General features: G+C 35.2%; 1 protein-coding gene across 2 annotated transcripts in view; it reads left to right on the top strand.

The window, feature by feature from the left end:
* The window catches only part of LOC128997856 (low-density lipoprotein receptor class A domain-containing protein 3-like), a 48,140-nt gene that overhangs the window by 17,221 nt on the left and 17,079 nt on the right, over nucleotides 1-13,840 (top strand). For both annotated transcript variants that reach the window (XM_054423626.1, XM_054423625.1), the window contains exons 5-8: nucleotides 1,169-1,318; nucleotides 3,061-3,147; nucleotides 5,544-5,668; nucleotides 7,182-7,331. In XM_054423626.1, coding sequence (XP_054279601.1) covers nucleotides 1,169-1,318; nucleotides 3,061-3,147; nucleotides 5,544-5,668; nucleotides 7,182-7,331 — 512 coding nt within the window. The remainder of the gene's footprint in view (nucleotides 1-1,168; nucleotides 1,319-3,060; nucleotides 3,148-5,543; nucleotides 5,669-7,181; nucleotides 7,332-13,840) is intronic.

Raw genomic sequence — 13,840 nt, 5'->3', positions numbered from 1 at the left:
ACTTTGCAGCAGCTCTTTTCATTCCCAGATCTTCTGTTAAAATGAGTTGAACCAAGCTCCAAGATAACCGATTTATCTCTGCTAATTGATCAATTTTCCGTCAACAGTCTTTGAGCACCAGATTCCAAAATGTTTCCACATTTTCTTCGTTTCGGGCAGATGATGGACAACCAGGACGAAGTTTGTCTTCAATGGGCAGTTCGCAATTTTTAAATAATTAACCACCTATACACTGGAGTTTTTTTATAATCTCATCTTTGTAAGCCGTTTTCAACATTAAAACAGTTTCAGCTGCATTTTAACCAGTAGAAAACAAAACTTTATAGCCTCACGTTTTTCACTTTTACTTGCCATCGCAAAAAACTAAACACAAGAAAATGGCACAAAAAGACGGTCACCATAGACGAACACAACCTGCCAGCTCGACAGTAGCAGCAGTACTGAACTGGAAGTGAATTTCACTAAAACTGCAGCGCTAGTCTGGTTATTTTTCTGTACCCCCTATATACTTATTCAAATATTTTAAAACCAAACAAATTATACTCATAAATAATTTATGTTTGCATTTTAAAATCCACCCATAGTTGTGTCCATATCACAATCTGCAATAAAGAAACACCGATGAGAACTAAAATAAATTCTGACATTACCATCTGATTTCTACACATATAATTAACCTATTTTGGGCTCTTAGATTTGGTTTTAGTAGACAAGCAAATGAAACAGCTGGACTTTCTAAAACTGAAATTAGAAATGTAATAGAAATATTTTTCATGTTTTTTTGAGTTTATGGCTTGCGTCTAATATATAAAACTAGTTTGCACATCTTCACACCTAGACACGTGTAATCCATGGTATGTGTGAGTAACTCTTTATAAAACCTTATTCAGAACAATGTTTGTATGTAGCGTATTAAATGTTTACGCGGGTTAATTTTTTAAGTAAGTGGCGTTTTTGCTCATAAATCCTTAGTTCGCTTGTTTGTTGCAAAGTGTACATGTCAGCTACAGAGCTGGGAATTGTGCTGTTCTGTTCAAAAGTTATGCCAATAAGTAGGGAGGAGACTTGTTGTGACGTACAAGAGCGAACAACTTATAAGTAAAAACGGTTCTTACTTAAAAAACCGCTCTCGTACATGTTACAACTATAACTAACATTATTTTTACAGGTGTCTCTCCGTGCAGTGACAAAGTGCAATGTGAAGATCCTCTTACTTCTATTGTACGTTGTATTCCCAAAACTTGGTGCTGTAACATCAGAGTGGACCCCAACTGTACTAGGGAACCCCTCTCGTGCTGTCCACCCATATTTTTCAAACGTAATATCCTCCTCTAACTTGATCTTATTACTTCTAAGACTAAAAATGGACAGAGTAAAAATTATTGAACATTTTTTGTACATGCTGCCACATAGATAACAATGTGATGATTGTAGATATTAGCCTAGACACCTATTTATTATGAGTATTTTTACCTTTTTGGTAGCCTAAGGTGTCCAAAATTCTTATCTCCTGCGAGACGCGTTTCGCATTAATTACAATGCATCTTCAGTCGCTGTCATTGTCAGGTCTCAACATTGCCCACAGAAGTGGTTGTCACAGTTTACAAAACATATAACACAGTTCACGAAACACATATTTATATACAGTTTTACAACCATGGTCACACACGTACTGTACATCAAGCGAGCGGGAGAAGACACGCGATACCGCACAAGGTTGTAGGCCTACTGGTCATTCCTCCTTATCTTACTCCTCCTAAAATACTCCTCCCATATTTTCGACCTTTGAGCGTTAAAAGCCTGTGATAACGCTCAAAGGTCAAAAATATGGGAGGAGTATTTTATTTTCAAAAAGGTCACTTCAATGGGTAAACATTGCTTATTAAATGTTAAAGAAGACTTTTCTGATAAAGTTACCTATCGTCTGTACAGTAGACTAGAGGGGGAAGAGGTTACCACGGATAACACAACAGCTGATTAAGACAAGATAAGGGAGGAATGACCAGTAGGCCTACAACCTTGTGCGGTATCGCGTGTCTTCTCCCGCTCGCTTGATGTACAGTACGTGTGTGACCATGGTTGTAAAACTGTTTATAAATATGTGTTTCGTGAACTGTGTTATATGTTTTGTAAACTGTGACAACCACTTCTGTGGGCAATGTTGAGACCTGACAATGACAGCGACTGAAGATGCATTGTAATTAATGCGAAACGCGTCTCGCAGGAGATAAGAATTTTGGACACCTTAGGCTACCAAAAAGGTAAAAATACTCATAATGTGATGATAGTGTAGAAAATAAAGTTTAACTTATTAGGTATTTCCAATGTCATAAACACAAAGAACAGTTGTTCAGTGTTCAAGAAATCTCGCTTTTGCTTTTAAGATTCATCTTGATGGACTTAGATGAAACTGTGTTTCATAACTTCATTCAGTTCAAGTCTTTTTCCTGATACCAATTCTCAATACTATCTTTGAGTATTAGCATTAAAAATAGATTAACTTACGTCGATTACTATGCCTCAAATTTGGTCAGGAAATTTGGTCGGATTAATTGTAAACCCGATTATTATTCCTAGTTTTGAGTGTAAAAATACTGCAACTACTGTAGACAAAAGAGACCCAACAAAACTTTCATAAATCGAGTAGTGAATTGGGTGCAAGAGATGAAGACTCTTTTGTATCACTATACTACATTGCCTCTTAAATATACAAGAGGATGGTCTAATGTAAAAGCAAGAGGTAGAGCACAAGAAAGATTCTGTCCTGAAAGCCCAGGTTTACTCTGCATATCTCCAATAGCTTTTAGTTATATTATAATATGTTTGTCCAGTTGTTGGGTTCTTCCTAAGGTCTACCTAAGTAGAGAACATTAAAGGACATGTTTCTTTTTGGAGAATCCTTTACACAAAAGCTGTATGCTATATATATCTATGGCAAGATATACTGGGTCTTGACGTAAATAGTTGGATATACGTTAAATTGCATTCATCTAGTAATGCCAGTTATTTGAACTAATCAGTATTTTGATTAGTGTAAATTATATTTATCCACCTTTTCAGCATATGTGGATGAGAGAAACTACTTTGGAAATCAACCTCATATGACAGATATGACTTTTATCCAAACAACCATCTATACTGTTATTGGTAAGTACTAACTTTTTATTTTTTTTCACTCTTTATACACAGCTTAAAGGAAATATATTTTAAAGGATGTTCCCGTGATTGCGGCCCGCGGGAGATTTTCACGATTTTACTGAGGTTGCGGGTGACGGTGATGATGTCCACAAGGTCACAGCTCACGGGATATGATCATGATTTTGCCGCGGTCGCGAGTGTTGAGGATGATGTCCCTTTGTTGCAGCCTGCAGGGGATGTTAAAGATTTTGCCGTGGTCACGGATACCAATGATGGCTTTGACTTGGTTTAGGAGAGATGTCCACGATTTCATCCACGATCACGGGTGTCGATGATGATGACCCCTTGATGCATAGGAGATATTCATGATTACTTCCGCGATCGCAAGGAATTTCCATCACAGGGGGAGGGCCGCTCAAGTAAATTGGCCTAGGGCCGCAAGTACTCTAAATCCGGCACTGATTACTAGTGCTTAAAGCAAAGCTTTGTCACCCTCTATTCATTGTCTTAATTATTTTCTTTTGATCTTTATATTAATGTATTGTTTTCACTTAATAATGTGTCAATTGTAACAGTATTGCATTGAAGTTAAATCCATGACATTTGACTTCATTTACAAGCAGTACTAAAGTTGACTGAGTAGTTAGAATCATATAAAATCAATTGCTTTACTTCTACTTTATTTGAAGTTTGAAATGGTAAAGTTTGTTTTACATTCAATATGAAAAGTTTGTGCACCTCAAAACAATACTGTGTATTGATTTTATTTAACTTATTGAAATCAAATTTGAAGATATTTTAAAATGCAACTTATATTAATGTAAGCATTTATACTTAATAAGTGAGAACTTGGATTTCAGGAGGAATCAGTTGCCCTTATAGTTGGATAGCAATGATAGTATTTTTATTTGAATTTGACATTTGAATTCTTAATGAACTGATTCAATAATTAATACATTGATAATTATTCAATTTTCAAATCCTGCTGACCTTAAGTTTGTCAGATACATTTCACATAATTACTTAAGTAAAAGTTGGTCTCCTAAGGTTTAAATACAGTTTTGGAGATGCTAGTGATTAGTTGTCCTAAAAACTGTAGAACCCTCAAAACAGTCTTTTTACGCTTTTACAACTAATTTTTACAAAATATCAATATACAAGTCAGAATATCAATTTAACTTGATTAAAAGCATAAATGTGTACAAACAAGTATAATATCAGTGCCTTCATGAGGGTAGTGGGGACAGTAAATGCAACCTGCATAGCATAAACATTATCTAATCTTGATAGCACGACTATTTCCCACAAAACCTCAACTGCTCATTGCTCAGTGAACGTAGAATTGAGTCTAGTTGAGGTTTATCAAGCAGCCTCTAGTCCTAGTGTAGTAAATCTTCAAGTCTCTCATTAGTACCCACATTGTAATACAACTGTGAATGTAGGGGTGGTACCTATATGGATCAAAAATAAAAGGCTTCTATAAAAATAAGAAATTTTACTGAAAGAACTTCAAAAAATTACTACTAACTAATTTTCCAAATGACTTTAAAACGTACAAAAGCTTAACAAAAATAATTGCTACTTAACTAAGGTAAATGACCAGGACTAATGTTAAACTAAAACAATTTGTGAATTAAAAAAGTCAATTGAAGAAGGGCGATTGCCTTTTAACTAAATACAATTTAAATGTTTACTTATGAATAATTGTGTTATTATTTTGAATTGTTGAATTTTGAATAGTCATTTCTCATTTTTGAATTGGCGAGAGCAGCTACCTACCGAAAAAGATACAACACAATTAATTAAGACATGTCATATATATTTTGAATTTTTTTAAAGAAAATCCTTCAATTTTTTTAAAGAAAGGTTAATCAACTTGATTTGGTAAATTTACACAATATACTTTGAGATAATAAACTTAAAAAGTAATGGAATTCCCTATTGGTCACTACAATAATACAATTTAATCTGCTTTTATAGGCAACAAGCCATATGAGAAACACTGTCACATACACTCGTGACTGAACCAGGACTTTAAGACACAAGCAAACGATTCGATGGTTTTTACGAGACTGTCTTGATGAATCAAGGAGTTTATTTTCTGATTTTCAATGTCTTCGGCTCTGATTGGTTAAGACAGTCCACTTGGACTTGATGGTTGGCTGTCAAAAAGTGCATGCATCTCAGATTGTCTTCCCTCTCCCTTTGACGAGCGGATGCATAGTTGCTGAAAGCAGTCATGCCGTGGGACAGGATGTTTGTTCAGTTGAATTTCGAACGGATGTTGGTGTTGTTTTCAGTTCTAAGAACTGAGCTTCTTTTCCAATATGTATTAATCATAGTACAGTACTAATGTTAATGAAAGACTGGGACACATTATTTACTAAACACTGTTGTTGTTGTAGGGTGTGTTTTGGTGTTCATGATTGTCATGACTGTGTTGGTGATTGCTATTTGTCGAGTCCACATGAAGCGTTCTCTGATGTCGCAGTGCCCGACAAACCCTTCACAGACATCTCAACTTTCTCAGGTGAGTTTTCCAGATCATCCCAAAGATAGACAAGGATTTGGGACAAACGACACTTCACACTGTTCTTATTCTTAAGTTAAGTGTTAGTCACACATTGAAGGCAGTCAGTCATTAAATGATCGCTCCCTATCTTTGTGATCAACAAAGTGGTCAGTGACGAAATATAAATGCAAATGCATACATTTATATCCTCTTCTGCTCCAATTATTCTGGAGTATGTTCTACGACAAGGCCTTTTAATAATCTTTTATCACTCCACAGTTCCTCTTAAAATCAATCTCACTCCTATGGGGGCCACATTCATTTCACCTCATCCAGATTTGTCTATAGGGAAAAAGTTTTTACCGGTACTATAGTTCGCACGGTAAGACCTAGACCCAGGATCAGATTTTTTTTTTCTTTTTGATGTCACCAGGGGCAAAAAAAACTATTTAAAAAATGTGCATAAATATATGTCTGTGAACACTATAACTCGAGTAATTTTTGTCTGATTTTGATGAAATTTGACACGGAGTGTGTAGGGCGGCAAATATCAGGTCATGGGAACAGGGAGAGATTTTTAAATTTGTCAAAAATTGGGTTTTCCCAATTTTTTATGCTTTACTCTTGGAATGCTGAATTTCCATTACAGCCATCATGTCAAACTTAAGAAAAAGTTGTAGTATGATTAAAGATTACAGATAGAATAAACCGGTTCTATTAACATTTCACAAAAAATCTTTTTTCCTTCCCTGTAGCAGCAAACCCAAGTAGGCTACTCTTTTAAACTTTTTTTTTTTTAAATGGGTAATAAATTGTACATGTTTAAGAAAATATTTGAGTAAAAAAGCAATCACACAATTTGCGTTTGCTTAGTCTGCAGGTTTAATACGTGTGGGAGGGGGATATTTTTAATGGGTGACCACTGGTTTTGAACCTACGGGTTTGGTATCAAGCTAATTAACAAGTTAACAGGAAAAATTTTCTTTATCAATGCTGTTTTGATGGGTCGTTTCTTACAAATGCAGACATGGACACTAAACAAACCCACCATCATGATTCACACCTGCTAGCAACTCCACACATTCATATTTATTTTTTATATTTGACAAAGTTTGATTAAAAATGTCTGTTTTTCCTTGCCTTTATATGTGCTTTGAGGACTCTTCACTACATCACAGATGAAGAAAACTGTTCTTATCAACTTGGTATTCAGCTTGATAATACTAACCCTGTTAATTGAAAAGCGCTAGTTACCTGAAAAAAAAAACCACTGATAATTCACCAGTACAACACATTTTTCCAACCTTTTTATTGGATTAATTTAGCTTAACTTGAAAGAATAGTAAATGATACTATTGGTTCTATTTGTAAAAATTATCAATAGCGAATTGTTAACTGTTTTGAATCAATTTGAACTAACAGAGATATGGATTTTACAAACACATTTAACTGGACAGGCTCCAGATTCTTAGTAGTATAACTAACTATGTTGTATTTTGTATTGATGTTATACTGTTATTTGTTTATCCAGAACACACCGATGTATGACTTGGACGTTTATCTGAACCGAGGCTGTGTTGTGGATCGTGACCTTGCCCCTCCAGGGTTTCTGGTGACCTATAACATCAACAATGGAGTGCAGATTGTGGGTCACACAATAGATCCTCCGCCATATTGCGAGGTCAGCACATGTTATAGTTAGAGGTGTGCGGATAGTGAAATTTCATTTAGGATCGGATTCGGATCGGATAGTTGAGGCTCGGTTCGGATCGGATATTGGGAGGTTCGGATTCGGATATTTTCGGATTCGGATAGTTCGGCGCGGTTAATAATAAGCTGCATATGTATTTTTAACCTATAAAACAATGTAAAGCTGTGTAAATAAACTTAAATGACGATTTTGAACTATAGAATTTCAAATTAGCCAAGTCCACAGTTTTCTCTCTCTTGAAAATCACAATTCACAACATTTATTTTCAAAAGTGGGTTGCTTGAATTAAGTACACTTGCAGCCGAAATCTCCACACAACACCTTAGCTCAGTAGGACTGATGTCAAACGTTTGGGCTTGTTTACTTGAGGTTATGTTTTATCTTGTTTCCTGGGTCTCACAAGCCAAGGAGTTCGATCTCAAGTTTATTTTCACATTGTATTTCCTTACGTTTTTGGAACGGATTATTGGCCTTAAGTGGCATTTTGCAGGTTTGCCAAGTTTAGAAAACATCACTAATGCACTAAGATGGGCTCTAGCTCACGATTTGATGTTGGGCAATTAAATTAGACTTTATAACTGTGTAAAAGGTGTGTATCCCTGAATTAATAAATTGCATTCTACACTTATTCACTGTCAAACATAATTCAGTAGAACCTTGATGAACTGAGAATTACACTAGCCTACATAACTTTACCCCAAGTAAAATACCAAGATAATTTTTATAATTGTATTTGAATCGTATAATCTTAGTTTGTTAAAAATGGATTGTATGTTCAACAATAATTGCAGTCTATTATTGTTAAGCAGTATGGTCCCAAATTATTGTTTTTGATTTTGAAACATCACAGTTCATTTGACAAAATTATAGTTGAAGCAGCCCAATGTCAAGTCACGCTTGTGCAATAGTTTGTTTACAAGCTTTCTCCAGACCACGGGGGAGGGGAGGGTCTGATAAGCCGTCTATTGTTCACCCCCAAGAAGGTCCGACCCTCATTAGTGCCGCTCGGCTGCACTCAGCGGGGAACCCAATACCACAAATCAATCTTTTAAATGAATACAAATATTTGGTAATAATTGTTTTATTAATATTCACCTTGAAATTTCAATAAATTTGGTGTAAAATTTGACAAAAATCGGCCATTTTGACCGATTATTAATACAGTACCAAATACCAATAAAGTAGTACATTCATTGGTAATTAAATAATAGGTAAAAATTAACCGATTTTCGTCAAGTTTTACCCCCCTGCTGTGCGCTATGTCACAAAAGCTGATAACGATATGGGTGATAAGTAATAATGGCAACTTGTTGAATGCGTGATGAAGGGAAACCCAAGAAATAGAAGAACAAAGAGAAAGAATACCGACGTTGTTATCTTTATACCCTTTTTACAATTTCCGTTATTGTTATCTTTATGTAAGATTTTATGATTTTGTTTTATAGGTTTATAAAATAATTCTTTTTAACTACGGGAATATCAATTTATAATTTATCAACGTGCTTCTCTTCTGAAACAACAATACCGGATGCATAATAAAGGTCAATGACCTAAAATATCACGATTGTACAATATTGTATTTTGATGTTGAAATTAAAATCACGACAAAAGTTTGTATATATCCATGGTCCCTATAGTTTAATCGGTACTTTCCTGTTAAAGGGAACATTCATTATTATCGATGATTTTTTCTCGATATATCGATATTAACAAATTGAAACATATCAGCTGACAACTACGATAAATAGTCCAGAATCGACAAACAAAAATTAAAAAAATATTGAAATAAAACTGTTCTAAACTAACCTAACAAAACTAACCAAACTTGCTGTAACATTTAAAAACTCCATTAAATATTCTCCACTCGCCTTTTCTGTTATCAAACGGAATTTTTAAATGGTACAGCAAGTTTGGTTGGTTATGTTAGGTTAGCTTAGAACAGATTCATTACTTTCCATATAATAGGAGGATATATTTTAGCCTAAATATCAGCTGTCAATTTGTAATGTATCGTAAAGGGAAAAAATCGATATATCGAAAAAAGATCATCGATAATAATGAATGTTCCCTTTAACAGGAAAGTACCGTTTAATCATTTAATATGTACACAATCAATGCTAAATAATCGTGGTTAGTTCTAACTTTATTTTTTATTATTCAAAGTTTCTACACAGTAAGACAATCCAAAGTCAAACCGGGCAATGAATACCCAAAAAGCAACGTATCTTGCCCTGTGGTTGGAATACCACTCGCCGGCCAGTCCTTTAGGTTTAGGGAAGTAGTGCAAGTCTATATATAGCTTCAAGGTCTTACCCACCCCTTCCCCTTCCGGTCCTACTTGACTCACTACCCGCGCTCCTTTCGAGGTCATTGCCCAACCCCTCCCACCCTTCTATTGTGTTGCCTTTCTATTGTTTCTATTCTGACTTTTTTTCGGGAAACATTAAATCTATTGTTTACGTAACATCACAGTAGTAGGCTAGATTTTTCTACTTTGAAACAGTACTGTAAAAAAAAAACTATTACGCAGCGCCCCTAGTATCAGGAGCGAGACAAGCACCAGTTGACTTTCATTTGACCATGGTAGTTCTTTTCTGCTTTATGTCTGTTCGTTCCAGACGAATCTAATCGTAAAGCAAAACAGCCGATAACGACTAAACTAGTTATCGGTATTGCATCATACGGCTTCTTTGTCGTTTTCTGTTAGGTCGTTGGAAACGTATTGCTGTAATTTTGTCCTGGGAAACTAATGGTGGTTATGGAGATTTAGTTTTCTGTCCAAAACGTCAAAATATATTGTCTATCCGAAAATGTCGGATATATAACGGATAGTGTCGGATATCAAATTTGGGCCCGGTTCGGATACGGATATCCGAACCGAACCGAATCCGACCCGATTTTTCGGATATCCGCACACCTCTAGTTATAGTTATAATTTATTGCCTGCTTTGGTCTTTCTGAATAATTAATTGATACCTACAACATATGTTCCTTAATTATTAGTAAATATTGATTGTCCATTTTGATAAACACAGATCAAGTTTATTAATTGTCTTGTCTATGATATTTTTAACAGTACATCTCAGTAGAGTACAACCTAAACCGACAACGGCAAGGTCAAATAAGCAGAAGGTTGGCAGACACGGAAAATCAATAAACTAATAAACCATTGAAAAAATCTTATTATTTTAAACAGTGAAAACTGTATAATTACAGTTATTATATTAAAGTAAATTGAGTACCTATTATATTCTATATATTATATATACGTCAACAATGGCTATAGTAGCAATGTCATCGACAACATCATTCATAAGCAAAAGAACCGAAAGCAAATACAAATACCCCCGCCGCAGCAAACCTGTTGACTCAGCGAATTTCCATTTGCCTGAATTGATTTTAAATTAAATCTATTTAAATAACATTAGTTTTAATGAGTACCAAGGTTTGCTGCTACAAGGAAACTAATAAAGTGTATTTTTTAGTAAAATATTAATAGCTTAGTATAAAATAAATATGCTAAGTTTGATCAAAATATAACAAGCAAACTACAACATTTTACAATATCCTCCATAAGAATAACATTAGAATTTTAAATTTAAATTTTTAAAAATTTTCGCTGTTACCAATAACCGTACAAAAACACTTTGATATAATAAATTATTTCTTTTTCTAAGCTCTTTAAAAAGGTCTAGAGAGAAATTGGGAAATTTTGTGTTTTGAGGGTCAAAAATGAGGAAAAAACTTGTTTACCCAATAAATTTTTGAGTTTCCACCAGCCATTTTGAGATGCCACCATTATCGGGTGATCGTGACAATGAACTAAACTAGGTCCATAATGCAGTTATAAAAACTTAATTTGCATCGCATCAAGTTTTTTAAATAAAACAGAAAATACATGACCGTACAATGTTATACATAAATTTAAATACAGAACCTATGCAAATCTTATTATATGGTGACAGCCTGTTTAATACTTGTTACTGGAGAAATTACATTGTCAACGGGTACAGGATATAGTTTATAGTGTGTTAATCTGCATATTAAGGTCGAACTGCATTAAAACAAGGAATCATAAGGTCTAAGGCTACAGTCCTAGTAAAACATAATTAAAATCCTTTTAATCAGATCAAAGATTTGGATCATTATTCTTCCCAAATAAGTTTGATTGTCCGGTTAGCTGAGTGGTCATAGTGCTCCCCTTCAAATCTAAAAAACAATTGTTTTATCACAATATGGACTCAGATGCTCATTGTTATTGGGCTATAAACTGATCATTCTTTCTGATTAAAGTTCGACACTACAGTAGTTACAAGACCAGGGTTTTGACTGTTCCCTCAAGAGTTACAACATTTTTGTTTTAATGCTAGTGATTTTGAAATACACACTAAAAAAGAATTTAAATGCAATGCTCTTGGAATGTTCTTTGCAAGAATGTAAAAAATTCTTATGTTTTGTACCTGAAATTTTATGTGTTTTGGAATGTCCGTAGTTTAAGAATGAAAATGGAGTAAATAAATACACATTTTACAGTAATAAATTGCCGCGGCCGATACGGGCGGGACTAACACGGAGATGGTCACATAACGGGAGCTGCTGGAAGACTCTGAGGAAAAGCCGGGAAAATAGGAGCGTGGTCAGGCTGTGTTGTGATTGGTCGGTTGAGGGTGGCGTGATGATCGGACCACGGCAACGGTTTATTCACTCAAACACTGCCATCATGATACATACATTGACAATAGTTATATACAGCAAGGTGTACTATATGAAATACACTACATTTCCTCCCCCTTAACTTTGATGACTATCAAATCATATATAAAGTTGATAAAACTGTTTTGAATTAGAACATAAAAATAACACGATAATTATCAGCAAAATACTCATCACGCATTGTAAAAGAACACAACAATAGTTACACACATAATATAAAATCAATAAAATACTACTGAACCGTTATAATATCTGAAATTCAACTCAAACCAAAAATTATACCATAATAATAATAAAAATCAATTGTAACACACAAATAAAAGAATATAGAATCTGTTAAAACAATGAATAAACACAGCATACATAAATACATCATAACTCAAAACAATATCCAGAACATTTGGTTTTAGTACATATATTTTACAAGTTAAGTTTCTCGGTTGGTTTACGTTCCCGAGTAGGGTAACGTCGATCTACTACCGTTTGTTTTGGACTATCAGCTGTTACTATACTACGTGGAGTAGGAATGTCTGCTATGAAGTCAGACTTCCGCCTAGTAGCGCTCGCGCGGTGTGGTGTATTTTGTTTTGGACTACGCGATTGTTGTGGCGGTGTGCCTGGAACAGCTGATGCCCCCACTACTACTACTGGCCGTTGCTCACTTGACAGACCTGGTGGCAACAATGGTATAGACGCTTCTCTGTTAATACTAAAAGTGGGTGGTATACTGTTTACCCCTATTATTTGGTCAATATGACGCTTCCATATTACATCATTTTTCAACCTAACCAAATAAGACACTGCACTTAATTGTCTAACTACTACACCTTCTATCAACTTACTTCTACCCCTATAGTCACGAACAATTACTGGCTGACCCTCAAACAACACTCGTGTCTTACTTCCGCCATAATTCTGAATCTGTTTACTCTGTCGGCAATGTACAAATTGTGGTAGGTTTGGCCTGATCAAATCTAACCTACACCTTAATGGTCTATTAAACATCAATTTTGCAGGGGTTTCGTCGGTGGTTAAGTGCACAGAATTTCTATAAGCTAACAAAAACTTACACAAAGATAAATCTACACTGTCGTTACTCATAGTAGCTAGCTTAATTCTTTTCTTAACATTTTTGACAGAGTTTTCGGCTAGACCATTTGTAGCTGGGTGAAATGGTGGTGTCAATGTGTGTGTGATTCCATTAGATTTCAAAAAATCTTTAAATTCAAAAGAAGTAAACGGTGGTCCGTTATCAGAAACTATTTGGTGGGGAAGAGCAAATCTCGCAAATAGTGGTCTGAGCTTAGCAATAGTTTGTTTGGCTGCCGTAGAGCTCACTTCTTCTACTTCCAACCACCCCTGTGAGCAACATGTAGGCGTTCCCATACGTTTTTGGGGTGTTCCCACACATGTAAGTTACACTTAGCTGGGCTCTGACGTACCATCAGACAGAGTGAACAGCTGTTAGCTAGATTTTCTATATCCGCATCTAGACCAGGCCACCAAAAGTACGATCGGGCCATGGCTTTCATCTTAACAATTCCGAGATGCCCACAATGTAATTCTGACAAAAGCAACTTCCGTAAATTTTGAGGTACCACTATTCTATGCCCCCACATAATGATACCGTTCTCAACAGCTAATTCACTTTGTCGCTGGTAGTAGGGTTTTAGATTCTCGTCAGTACTTGGTGCGTAGTTTGGCCAGCCATACAAAACATAACCTAAAACTTTGTTTAACACAATGTCTCTTTTTGTCTCTTCTCT

Source organism: Macrosteles quadrilineatus, unplaced genomic scaffold (genome assembly GCF_028750875.1).
Source record: "Macrosteles quadrilineatus isolate MER2022 unplaced genomic scaffold, UCM_ALF_1.0 Scaffold_7__1_contigs__length_78375512, whole genome shotgun sequence".
Classification (NCBI taxonomy): Eukaryota; Metazoa; Arthropoda; class Insecta; order Hemiptera; family Cicadellidae; genus Macrosteles; species Macrosteles quadrilineatus.
This window is presented reverse-complemented; position numbering and strand designations above follow the sequence as displayed.